The sequence below is a fragment of the Phacochoerus africanus genome, chromosome 9 (genome assembly GCF_016906955.1).
Source record: "Phacochoerus africanus isolate WHEZ1 chromosome 9, ROS_Pafr_v1, whole genome shotgun sequence".
Taxonomy (NCBI): domain Eukaryota; kingdom Metazoa; phylum Chordata; class Mammalia; order Artiodactyla; family Suidae; genus Phacochoerus; species Phacochoerus africanus.
The window spans coordinates 60,551,353-60,563,507 of NC_062552.1; the positions used below are offsets into that span (position 1 = coordinate 60,551,353).

Below are 12,155 nucleotides of genomic sequence, written 5' to 3' on the forward strand. Positions count from 1 at the left end.
AGCCTATCCCCAAGAGCTCCCTTCCTGCTTCCCACAATAGCGCCTTTCAGCCTCCCCTGCTGACAGTCCCCGTGGCTCCTGTGGGCCCTCAGACCTCCATCTCCAAAGGCCCACCTCCGACTCCCCCTCCCATAACCCCCACCTCTGCTCAAAGCTGAGTCCTCCATCTGAGGGTTCACCGCATCCTCCCAAGGCCTGGGGCTGGGACGGTTAGGCTTCTACACTTGGGGAAGGAGAGGCACAGAGAGATCAGTAGGCGAGTGACAGGATGGACCTGGATCTCAGACCTCCTGACTTCCAGGCCAGTGTGATCGTGGGATCATTGCTGCTTCACACTGGGACTTCAGGCCCCAGCCCCTCTCCAGCATCCTCCCCTCCCACAGATTGGAACCACCTAAGGCCATCTAATACCCCACACCCTTCAAATCCAGAGGCTCATTGAGTGATGGAATCACAGACTCAGACTGGCAATGTGAAACACAGCAGCCAGTCTCACCATTGCACAGATGGAAAAACTGAGGCCCAGAGCTGGAAAGCGCCTTGTTTGTGGTCACTCAGCTAGTACGTGGTAAAGGCAAAAATTGGAAGAAGCCTAGTTTCTTGACTCCATTGATTGTGATTGTTAGAACTGGGGCCTGGCTACCTTGAAACTCTCCCTTCTACGTGATAACTGATCCAGTCTCTATGCCTCCGGCCCCACCAGGTGGCATACCCTTCCCTCCTGACCTTTCGCTTCAGGCTCCAGCATAGAACAGTGACAGGAGAGTCTTGGGTCATCCCTGAAGCCCTCCGGCTCTGGCCTTCAGCCAAGCAGATGCTGGGGCTGCACCCGTGATCCCTGGGCTTGCCCTGACAGCCCCCACCACCAGCCTTGGCTCAGAAGGGACAAAGTCCCTGGGGTCGCAGGAGGGAGAGGGCGCTAGCCTCTCTGGCGGCATCAGCAGCGCTGACCTTCCTTTGCCCTCTGCGCCCAGTTGCCCAGCTGCTCCCCCGACTCCAAATTCAAACCCCTGCGAGGGCGTCCAGCCTGCCTGGGGGGTCCTGCAGACTCTGGGGGTTCTGAGACCAGTGCCAGTCCTCCTACAGCAGCAGAGGCCAACAAAGCAGGTGAGTGGGGCAGAGACGGAGCAGGAGCTGGCCAGGGCAGCACCAAGTCAGCACACAACCTGTCTCAAGAAAAGGTACTGCCTAAAACTTTATGAAGAGAGAGAAGCTTCACAGTTAGGCTCAGAGAGAGGGAGACAGAGACACAAGAGAGCAGGAGAGAGAAACAAAAAGGGAAATAGAGGGAGAGCAGAGAGAGGCAGATCTCGACCAAGAAAGAATGAGGCAGAGACAGAGTTAGAAGGAGGGACAGAAAGAGAGCAGATGGGCCAACTGAGGCAGACAGAGAGAGGGTAGGCTAGAGAGAGATGATAATAGGGATGAAAGAGGAACTGATGGACCAGCACAGACAGGCAGACAGGAGGACAGAGAGGCAGAGAGGCAGAGAGAGAGAAAGAAGCCAAGTAAAGAGATTCTGACACACCCACCCACCAGGGGGCACAGGTTCTGTGGTGTGCTCATCAGAGTGCTGAGAGGTGGGGCCCAGGCCTGCCACTTAACCAACTCTGGGGGCCTTCACCCAGCCCCAGGACTGGGCCCCAGAGGGTGTCCTCCAGCCACGGAATGGAACAGCATCAAAGTTCTGGGAAGAGAGGTTTCTGGGGAAAGAACCACGAACTCTGCGGGTGCATGTGGGTGGGGCTGGGGTAGAGGATCTCTGACAAAGTTTCTCTTAGCTCCATCACTGCCCCTGGCATCTGTGGCCTCTCTGGTTCTCAGTTTCCTCTGGGATGTGATAGTGAATATGGGTGGTGCAGGGTTCTCTGAGATCTCCTCCAGCTCTAAGATCTGGTCTTTGCTCAGACTCTGTCTTTGCAGCTAACTTACTGCTCTAGCCTATCTAAGTCATGACCTCCACCTCATAGCCCAAGATGGCTGCTTGAGATCCAGCCATTATAGATGCATTTCAACCAATGAAGGAGGGAAGGCTAAAGAAAACGTTTTTCTTTTAAAAAACACCTCCTTGAAAGTTATGCTCAACACTTCTTTTTCCATCGCATTGGCTAATGCTTAGTCTCAGGACTGCATCTAGCTTCAAGAGAGGCTGTGGGAGGAGTTCCCGTTGTGGCGCAGTGGTTAACGAATCCGACTAGGAACCATGAGTTGCGGGTTCAGTCCCTGCCCTTGCTCAGTGGGTTAACGATCTGGCGTTGCCGTGAGCTGTGGTGTAGGTCAACGCGGCTCAGATCCCGCGTTGCTGTGGCTCTGGCATAGGCCGGTGGCTACAGCTCCGATTCGACCCCTAGCCTGGGAACCTCCATATGCCGCGGGTGCGGCCCAAGAAATAACAACAACAACAACGACAAAAAAGACAAAAAAAAAAAAAAGAGAGGCTGTGGAATATGTTGGGGACAGAGTCCATTTCACATAGTTTAGTGATGCCACCATAGCTCCTCCCAGCAGCTTTGATACAGCCATACCGTTTTCCTTTTACTTACGTTAGATAGATAGATAGATAGATAGATAGATAGATAGATAGATAGATAGATAGATAGAAAGATAGATATGTAGATAATACGTTTAAAATACGTATTTCGAATAAGTGAGAATGCCCTTTCATTTCTCCAAAGTCATTTCTCCCAAGTGTGACCACTATGAACATTTGCTGTATCTGCCATATTCATTTTTTGTGTATTTACACACACACGCACACACACACAAAGTTATACCTAGTTTAAAGGAAAATACACACATATATGTATTATTTTGCAACTTGCATTCTTGGTTATTTTTATGGGACCCTATATCTTGGAGGTTCAACCACGCCAGTCCACCTCATTCTTTGCAACAGCTGAATGGTACCTTACCAAATAGATTTATCAAAGGTTATTGATAGATATTGGGCTTGTCAAATTTTTATATTACAAATAGGCGTGGGCATCTTCTCTGCATATATACATATCCAAGTGGTCCTTGAGGATAGGTTCCTAAAAATGGGCCAAAGTTGAATTCTCTCCTGGTGTATGGGTTAACCCTTCCTATGAAAATCCTTCTTCTCCATGAGGAAGAGACCGCTTCGGGTCTTGACTTAGACCGAGCCCTCTCCCTCCCTCCCTCCCAGCTACCAGGCAGGCACTGGCCTGGCATCATCCTCACCACTGTGCCCTCCTTTCCAGGGTCTGTCCCATCACGGGAAGCCAGTCTCACATCCTAATGCCGCCTGGGCTGCCCCACCCTTTTGTTGACTCTTCCTCCTTTCTCCTCTGGGTAGGGAGACCCTCTCCTGGTAGCCTTCTCCTGGGAATTTCGGATCCTGCTTCTGGTCCCCACCTTTATCCCTGCCCCCTTCCTTACTACCACAGCACCATGTTTTAGAACCTTCTGAGCCCTTCCTTCCTTCTCCAATCCTGTTTACACCCCTCAGGGGGCACCCCCTCTAGGAGGGAGAGGGGGCGGCATGGTGAGCCTGAGCCCAGCTCAGGGACGGGGATCAGCCTTGGGGGTTGTAGGAATGTACTCGGGACGAACAGCAGGCCCCAGAACCCTAGCCTTCTTCTAGAGACAGACCGAGCCATGAGGAGTTGAAGAGAAAGCTCTCTAAGAGAGCATTTGGCTCTCCCCTGGAATGGACCATACCTGAAATTTGAGCCCCAAAGCTCCACGAAGGTGTGACAAATCCCCCCTTCCTACGGTCAGGGCCCTCAGCCCAGCTGGGCAGCAGCAGGACGCTGATCGGGTTATTAAAAGCTTAGCTGGTGGTTCTCCTCTGGCTCAATTCATCAGGCAATAGCCTCCTGGGAGTGATGGATGGTGACAAATGAAGGTAGGTAGGGGGTTCCTGAGCCCATCCTGGGCCACAGCTGGGGAAACTCAGCCATCAAAGCCCTGTGCAGCCTTCTCCACCGAGGTGACTCTGAGGGCCAAGGAGATCAAGTTTCGGCAAATGGTTTGGGGGTGGGAGAGGCTCCGCCAAAGACAAGCTGCCCTGTGTGTTGTGTGGGGCCCCAGCCGGGCTGTGGGCCTGAGCTGGAGAGATGGGGGGTGGGGTGGGCTTCTCTGATCCTGGAATCACAGGCGGGAGGCCTGGGGGGAGGGAGGAGGGGCAGGGCCAGAGCTGGCAGGAAGGAGGGAGCTGCTTTTCTGGGAGGAGGAGATCAAACACCTTTTAAAGCAGGTGCTGGGGCCTCTACTCAGGGCCAACTGCTGAGACGGCACAACAGTCATCCCTCTGGGATCCCAGCCAGAGCTGGTGCTGGTGCTCAGAGAAGGAGGTCCCCGTTGTTGGGGAGCACGTCTGCCTGGAGGGACAGGACTCCTCAGGGTAATCAATAAGAAGAAGGAGGAGATACAGAAGGGAGAAGTCACGAGAACGCCTGGCGGAGGTAGGGCTGGAGCTAAGCCTTTTGGGCCAGGTAGGATTGGAACAGGTGGGGGAGCAAAGCAAAGGCACGCTGGGGAGTTGGGGGGCAGAACATGAACAAAGATGTGGGGCAGGAAGAGGGCAGGAATGGTAGGGTTGAGCAATCCTGAGGCATGAGGTTGGAGACCTGGAGATGGCTTACCTAGGGGACCCCAGAGAGCAAGTGCAAGCTCCGAAAGGCAGGGAGACATCAGAAGAGTCGTGTCTGAGTAGGGCCTGCTGTTGGGCAAGAAATTGACGGAGACCCCTGTCCTGTGGGCAGCAGGGAACAAGGAGAGAGAGCTCAGGAGATCTGCCAGCAGTGGGTGTGCTTGGTGAGGAAGGAGGGCCGCACAAAGCCTACATCTCAAGGCTAGACCATGGTGGCACCATCCCAGGGAAGATGTGCTGGAAAAGGACAGTCTCCCAAGAGGTGGGAGAATCTTCATGGCCTTTTGGCTAGCCCTCCTCTGAAAGCAGGAGATCCTCTGTAAAGATCTTGATGGTCCCAGACTCTCCTGGGTTTTTTGTTTGTTTGTTTTTGTCTTTTTGCCTTTTCTTGGTCCGCTTCCGTGTCATATGGAAGTTCCCAGGCTAGGGGTCAAATCAGAGCTGTAGCCATTGGCCTACGCCAGAGCCACAGCAATGTAGGATCCGAGCCGCGTCTGCGACCTACACCACAGCTCACGGCAACGCCGGATCCTTAACCCACTGGGCAAGGCCAGGGATCGAACCCACAACCTCATGGTTCCTAGTCAGATTCGTTAACCACTGCACCACGACGGGAACTCCCCCAGCCTCTCCTTGATTGCCTCCTTCAATGCGGGGCTCACGACTCTGTGAAACTAAGAAAGCTACCTTTGTCCTGAGTTGAAATCTGCCTGCCTGCTTTCCCTCCTCTGAGTCAGTTCTAGCCTAGCCCTCTGGGAGGGAAGAACACACTGCTCTCCCAGAACAGCTGACTACCCTCCTCCTCACCATTGTCCACACTCATGCCAGAGCAGTCTGGCCTAAATCCCTCATGCTATGATGATGCCATTGGTGAGGGGGCAGGAGAATTCCAAGAAGGACCTGTCAGATGCTGTTTCTGATGCTCCCATATGACAAGAGAGGTAGGGGGCAGAGAGCCATCCCCACTTTCCCCTCATAAGCTTAGCAGCCCACAGCACTGCCTTCCAGCCACTGAATAGGGTGCAGTTTGGTCCGGAGCCAGGGTTAGGCACCTGAGTGTGCTGGGGGCAGTTTGGTGCTTGCATGCGAGCACACTGTGTTGATGGGGCAGACCCAGAGCTCACTGGTCCGTGTGGGGTTGAACCTGCCTTGGCTGCTTATCCACAGGCTCATGGGGGGCTGGGCTGCACAGGCAGGTGCATCAGTCATCCCATCATTCCTGGACTGAGGCACCCCTTGGCCTTTCTCTGCTGTGATGCTGGGAAATGGGGGTGTTGCTGAGGCGCTGAGGTGTTACTAAGGTTCAAGTGCTGTAGAATTTTGGAGGGGTGCAGTACACTCAGAGAGCCACAGGCTGGGATGGGAGGGTGGTGAGGAGTGGGGAGGGGGTGTCTCTGGGCCCTTTGCAACTGCCCACCATGGTTTTGACCATCTTGCCCCAACCTGTGCTTGATTTGCCAGAGTTTGAGGGTCCTTGGAATGTGGCTGCAGTTCTGAGATGTTTTAGATGTTCTGGCATGTTCCCCAGGCTCTGGGGGTGCCTGGGGGTGACACAGGAGAGCTTAGGGTGTTCCTAAAATTCTTGGGATACTGCTGAGATTCTAGAGGTGCTCTGGAGGATCTGGGAGTCCCTGCTGGTGTTTCTGAGGTTCTTCCTCACTCTTTCTGGCCCCCTGTCAACTTCTTTTAAGCTTAGCACTTTGCCCTTTGAGCATTTTGATAACCACAGGCTGCTGAAGGCACACACGTGGGCCTCTGTTCCTGGACGCAAAAATTCCTCAGATTTAATCAACTTGAACAAAAACATGGGGAGGAAGGAAGCCCTCTCCTGAGGCCTTCATGGGCCAGCTCCAGCCTGAGGGGCAGGGCAGGGCAGGGCAGCTCCTTGCCAGGCCCAGATGGCAGATGGTCTTTGTCTGCTCAGAGCCCAGAAGTTTTTGTGACCCACCCCCCCACCCCCCACAGTGAGCAGGGCTTTGCCACCCCCCAGTCTGAGCCCCTCGCTGGCTTGGGCTGCTCAGTGGCGTCAGCCCCATCTGAATGTGCCCACATGGCCTCATGAGGGAACAGCCTGGCAGCCCTGACCCCCTGCCCTGCTCTCTCCCTGCCTCTCAGAATTCTCTTTTCAGCTCTCCTGAGACACTTACACCTCACTCTTGTCATCATTACCTATGTGACCTCAGGGCCCTGCTCCAGGCCCCCTCTTCCAGGAAGTCTCCAAGACTACTCAAACTGTCTCCTGCCTCCCCTCTTCTCTCTTCTCTGAGCTTTTACTTGCCTCCCAAGGACCTCCATTCACCAGCCCCTCCTCTCCTGATGACAGCTGCCAGCTTCTGACTCTTCTGGGTGCAAGTTCCCCTGTAAAGCCAACTGCAGGAGTCAGGCCCCGGACTTTGCCGCCAGGCCTTTGGAGAAATTCTTCCGGAGCCTGTCATTACCATCTTTCTCCTCTCGATACTTTTCTTTGCCAGCCTTCAGTCTGGCCAGGTGGCATCCTTCCTAACAACTCAGCGGTAGCCTACCATTTCACAGATGTGAGTTCTCCTGGCTTCAGGCTGGGGAGGTACTTTGGGCTCCAGCAGTGGGGTCCTCTTCCCAGCCTGAGCCATGCAGCCACCTAGAATCCATGGATCTTTGACCCAGCCTGCCTCCCTGTCCTCATTAGAGTGGACGGGGGAGCTGGGGGCCAGGAGGGTGGGTGGAAGACAGTGAGGGAATGTCGAGGCAGTAAGAGCCACTCTCTGTGGCTTTGACCTTCTTACTGAAACCATTGCCTGATGTGCTTGCTCCACATTCCTGGGCTATGAAGTCATTGAGGGCAGGGAGTGGGGGCCTTGGGGAGAGAAGAGCCCACAATCAAAGAATCTCCTGGCTGGATAAGCTGCCCATCCTGGGAGAGAAGCAGGACTGCAACTCAGAGAGGCCAAAGGAATCCCTCAAGGTCACACAGCCAGTCCCAGAGGTCAAACCCAGGTAGGTTGCCTCACCAACCTGACATTTCCCTCTGCCTTATAGAAACCAGCTCTTTCCTTCTGCACCTGCTTCCTCGCATTTCCAGCCTGGCCTTGACAAAGGAAATGGGCACGAACTGCCCTCTCTCCCTGGCGCCCATACCTGGGGAGGGGGGGCGAAGCTCACCCTTTCGTCACCTCTGCTTAGGGCCTCCCCAACGGTGGCCTCTCTACCTCCCCAGCGAGGAGGGAGATGATACTATGAGCCCTGGCCTATTCCTGAGGGGAGGGATGGTCTCCACTGGCAAGAGTCTTTGGGGGCAGACCAGGCATTAGGTCAGGGAGGGGTATGTTGGGGTTGGGGCTGTGCCTAGACTTAGCTTGGGCCCATCCCTGCCAGGCTGGCTGTAGCCCCTGAGGCCGATGGGCCCCAGGTAGCCTCTTTCCTCAGTGTCCAGGTGGGTACCCTTCTTCCTTCAGGTGTCTGCTCAAATATTACCTTCTCAGCTGGAACCTTTCCTCACCCATCCTGCCTAAAGCAGTCAGCTCCTGTGTGTCTGCCTCTCCTGTCCTATCCCACTTTATTTTCCCTCTCAGCCCATAGGACACACGTTTTATGTCCCTGCTGCCCCCTACCACACATAAGGTTCCCCAGGGGTACAGGACTTTATCTGTCTTGCTCAGTGCTGTATTCTCAGCATGGAGAACTTGGCCTGGCACATTAGCTGCCATGCAGTCAATCTCTGTTGACTGAATGAGGGAATGAACAAACCAGACTGGGGAGGAAGATTCAGACTTCCACCAGGGAAGGGAGCCATTTCTGACAGGTAGAGTTATTCAGCTATGAACCTCTCTACCTCATAGAGGGAGTGAGTGCCCCGACACAGACTGGATTCCAATTTTTGGAAGGGGAGGCCTAAAATCAGATAAGGAGTTGCTCCCTTAGCTGTGGATCTAAGACTCTTGAGCAGTGAAGGGAATGAGGGCTATGGTGTTGGAGCAGAGGGCTCTGGAAACCCGTCTGGAGAAATAGTAGCCCGCATGGGACAGGCCCATGGAGGGGCGATGGTTACCAGAACAAGCCATGGCTTTGCCAAGCCCCATTGAGAAAGTCCCTTTGGCCCCAGAGCCGTATATTGTGCACCAGGAGAAGGAGGGAGGAGGAGGAGAAGAGGCAGGCTCTGCCCTCAGGAGCTCAGAGCCAGGGCTGAGAGTCAGGATTCACCCCAAATCCCTGGGATGAGAAAGGCAGTGTGGGCTCCTGTGTTGCATCAAATAAAGTTCTGGTTCAGCTCTGAGTCAGCAGATGCTGACATCTCTATAGGCCGGGGCAGGGGTGGGGTTGGGGGGGAGTGGAGACCAGAAGAGCAGCCATTTGGGAGGGAATAGGAAGAACCAAGGCCAACAGAGCTCTCAGGCCCTCGTGCCAGAAGGCCTTGTGGGCCTGGCTACAGAAGTTGGAGCTTTTAGGACTTCCAGTTCTGTATGTCCCCTCTGAGCCTCACCTATGCTGTTCCCTCTATCGGTAACACTCTTCCTTCCACACTGCCACACCCTCCACCCTCAGCTCCCCACTGAAAGGTTTCTTTCTTCAGGAAGCCCCTCCCCCTCATCCTTTTGGACCACATTCAGTTTCCTACTACAAGTCAGGGCACTCTGTGCCTCCCCCTTGAGGTTATTTACCAACTTGTCTGTGCTCCTCCCAAACTGTAGACTATTTCAGGGCCCCAGTGGGTGTTCAATGAATGTCTGTTAAAAGAATAAGTGAATGTCTTTTTGAAAAGCTTATTGAATGAATGGCTTTGCTGGTGAGCACCATGGCCTAGGCACCCTGTGGGGTATTAGAAGGCTAGGGATCCGCCAAGGGTCGGGGGGCCCCTCTGACCCCCACCCAGGGATAGGAATCTGAGAGCTACTCTCTGCCTTGTCTGCATCTTGCCATTACCCACCCACCCCACCTCCACCACCACTACCCCTCCCCCTACGGTTGGGGGCCAAGAGGGGGAGGGAAGCCAGCTAAGGGTGTTGGAGAGGAACCCCCACACCCTGCCTAGACCCTGCCTTCTTCACCCTCACCGTCACCCCATACTCCAGGAGGAACAGGAGGCAGGCGGGGTTCTTGCCTGCCCGTGGGTCTGGTTCGTGTTTAAAGGACTAATTTCCGCCTTGTGGGGGTGAGTTATCTCCTTGTGAAATCAAGTTGGAGAAACAGAAAGGTTTTACCAGTCAGACACATGTTCTTCCAGGAGAGGGAATAGATGTCTCCCTCCCTCGCCTCCACCCCCCGCCCAGTCCCAGCCGGCTCCCTGGGCTGTAGGAATGCCTGACTTGTGTGTGGGGCCCCACACATGTGCTGGGCAGAGGTGTGGGAGATTGGGGGCAGGCCCTGAAGGCAGGTATGTGCGTGCAGTCGGGTGCTAGTTCCCCTGGCCACACTCCTCCTGCGCTCAGGCCACCAATGGGGAGGGGGCCTGTGAAGACCATGGTGTGTTCCCATCATGAGGCCCCAGGGGACCAGTGAGGGGCAGGCTGAGGCTGGGGGATGGTCTCAAGGGAGTTTGAACAAAGAGGGGGGGATTGGGCTGGACCCCTGAGAGTGGAAGGGGGTCCGGGAGACTAGGCTGGGAGGGTCCGGGAGGCTGTGCTGAGCCCGCCCGCTGCCCGCCCACCCTTTCATCTTTGCAGCTCCTTCCTCCCTGGTCCTTCCTTGCGTGTGTGTCTGTGGGTCCGTCTGAGTGGGTCTGGTGAGGGGGAAGGAAGGGGGGAGTTGTCTGTGAGCAGCTTGGATTAGACAAAACTTCTTTGAAAATGATGCTTTGAGTCAAAGCCTGACGGTGCCAGTCAGACAGAGCGACAGACAGGTGCTCCAGTGAGAGCCCAAGGACCCCGAGGGGGCACTGTCCCCAAGGGATAACGCCTCCTGCAGACTGGACGGGAAGGGACAGGAGGGGACAGGAGAAGCCCTTCCCCTCGTCCTGTCCCGGGCCCTCACTCCCAGACCGGCTTTTCCCAGGGAGCTAAAAGCAAGAAAGTAACCTTTAGGATTAAAAAGAAACGTTTCTTTGTTTGGGTTTTCTTTCTTTCTTGTTTTTTCCCCTCCCCTAAGCCTCTTTTCACATCTAGAGTGGCTTTTTCCCTCTTGTTTGGGGGCGGCCGAAAGAGAAGGACCAGGGAATGTCGACCCAGGGCTCAGGGAACCAGACCTCCTCCGGAGCCGCAGACGACGACTATGGCAGCTGGTACATCGACGAGCCCCAGGGCGGCCAGGAGCTCCAGCCGGAGGGGTGAGTTGGAACCCCTGGCGGGGTCCTCCAGCACATGGGGTGTGGCAGAGGTTACTGATGTGGGGGCATGGGGAAGACCTTGAGTGAGGGCTGCTGCGGTCGGTGGGCTCTGCCGCTCCTTTGCTGTGTGGCCCCTTGGCACGTCACAACCTCTCTGAGCTTCAGTCTCCGTACCTGTTACATGCCCTTGCCCTGGTGTTAAGATACTTGAGGTATGGGACCTGGACCAGGCTAGTCACCTAAGAAGCACCTGTAGGGTGTGTTTAAAATACAGATTCCTGGGCCCCATCCTTGCAAACTCAGATCCAGCCAGGCTGGGGTGGCTCCCTCAGTGACTCTGGCCTGTAGCCAGGGTGTAGTTCTGGGTGAGTGTTGAGGGAAGTTGGGACTGCCTTCAGGGGGTTACTGGTCCCTGTGGTGACCATCTGGGCTGTGCTTTTCAGCAAGTGTCAGGTTCTCTGGGCAGGCCCAGGGCAGGGGAAGCCTGAGGAAACACTCTGGCCCTGTTGGCTTTGGCTGGTCTGAGTCTCCGTGAAGATGAGATTCTGTTCTCTTCAGCAGGAGAGCTCTGGGCGGCCCAGGGGAGGGAGGCAGGTTCAGCCTAGCCCAGCGTGGCTTGAGGACCCAGCCCACAGCCGCCACTGCCCCGATCCCTTCTATCTTTGTTTAGTCCATGCACGCTGGTGGAGGAGCTGGGCCTCCCTGTGCCCCCATGCTGCCAAGGACGCCTTGCCTACGTGGGCCCCAGAGCCCAGGTCCCCCCTTGTTGTTCCTGGCCCTGACCCCAGCCCCCACCACCATGCTCTGTCTGAGGCTTTGGGAACTGGAAAGGTGAGGCTGGGGGCTTGCTGAGCCAGATGTGTGCACATCTGTTCTCCATCAACAATCAAAACCAGAGAAGGGAAAATGCTCACGTGCCTCCCCAGGGGCTGGGGCTGTGGCCTGGCCAGATCGGGGTCACCCAGTAGGGATGGGGGCCCCACCCAGGCCTGGGGGAAGGAGCAGTTGTTTGGAGGACTCGGGGTTCTCATCACCTGGAAAGCAGCCCTGCTGTCAGTAAACACATGCCCTTCTTCCTCTCCCCAGCTGACCTTGAGAGCCCAGGGCTTCCCAGGTCCCCCTGTGTGTTGGGGGTGGGAGAAGCAGCAGAATGGAGAGGGGTCCAGGAGCCACAGGTGGACACAGCCCCTGGCCTGGGTTAAGGCCCTATTTTGAAGCTATGTCCTTGGTCCTTGGCTGCCTCAGGGCCCAGGCATTGGCTCAGGCCAAATGCCTGCAGCCAGCTCTAGTGGCTCAGGTATTTAG

At 55.5% G+C, this 12,155-nt stretch overlaps 1 protein-coding gene across 8 annotated transcripts in view; it reads left to right on the forward strand.

Moving 5' to 3' along the window:
* The first annotated feature begins 4,223 nt into the window (after positions 1-4,223).
* Positions 4,224-12,155, forward strand: part of STRA6 (signaling receptor and transporter of retinol STRA6) — a 29,287-nt gene continuing 21,355 nt past the window's right edge. The window contains exons 1-2 of one of the 8 annotated variants that reach the window (XM_047796524.1): positions 4,224-4,427; positions 10,673-10,850. In XM_047796524.1, coding sequence (XP_047652480.1) covers positions 10,741-10,850 — 110 coding nt within the window. In that variant the 5' untranslated portion in view covers positions 4,224-4,427; positions 10,673-10,740. Of the gene's footprint in view, positions 4,428-7,443; positions 7,589-9,805; positions 9,963-10,434; positions 10,851-12,155 lie in introns of those variants that run through there. The other 7 variants (XM_047796530.1, XM_047796526.1, XM_047796529.1 and 4 more) reach the window with 7 other exon arrangements.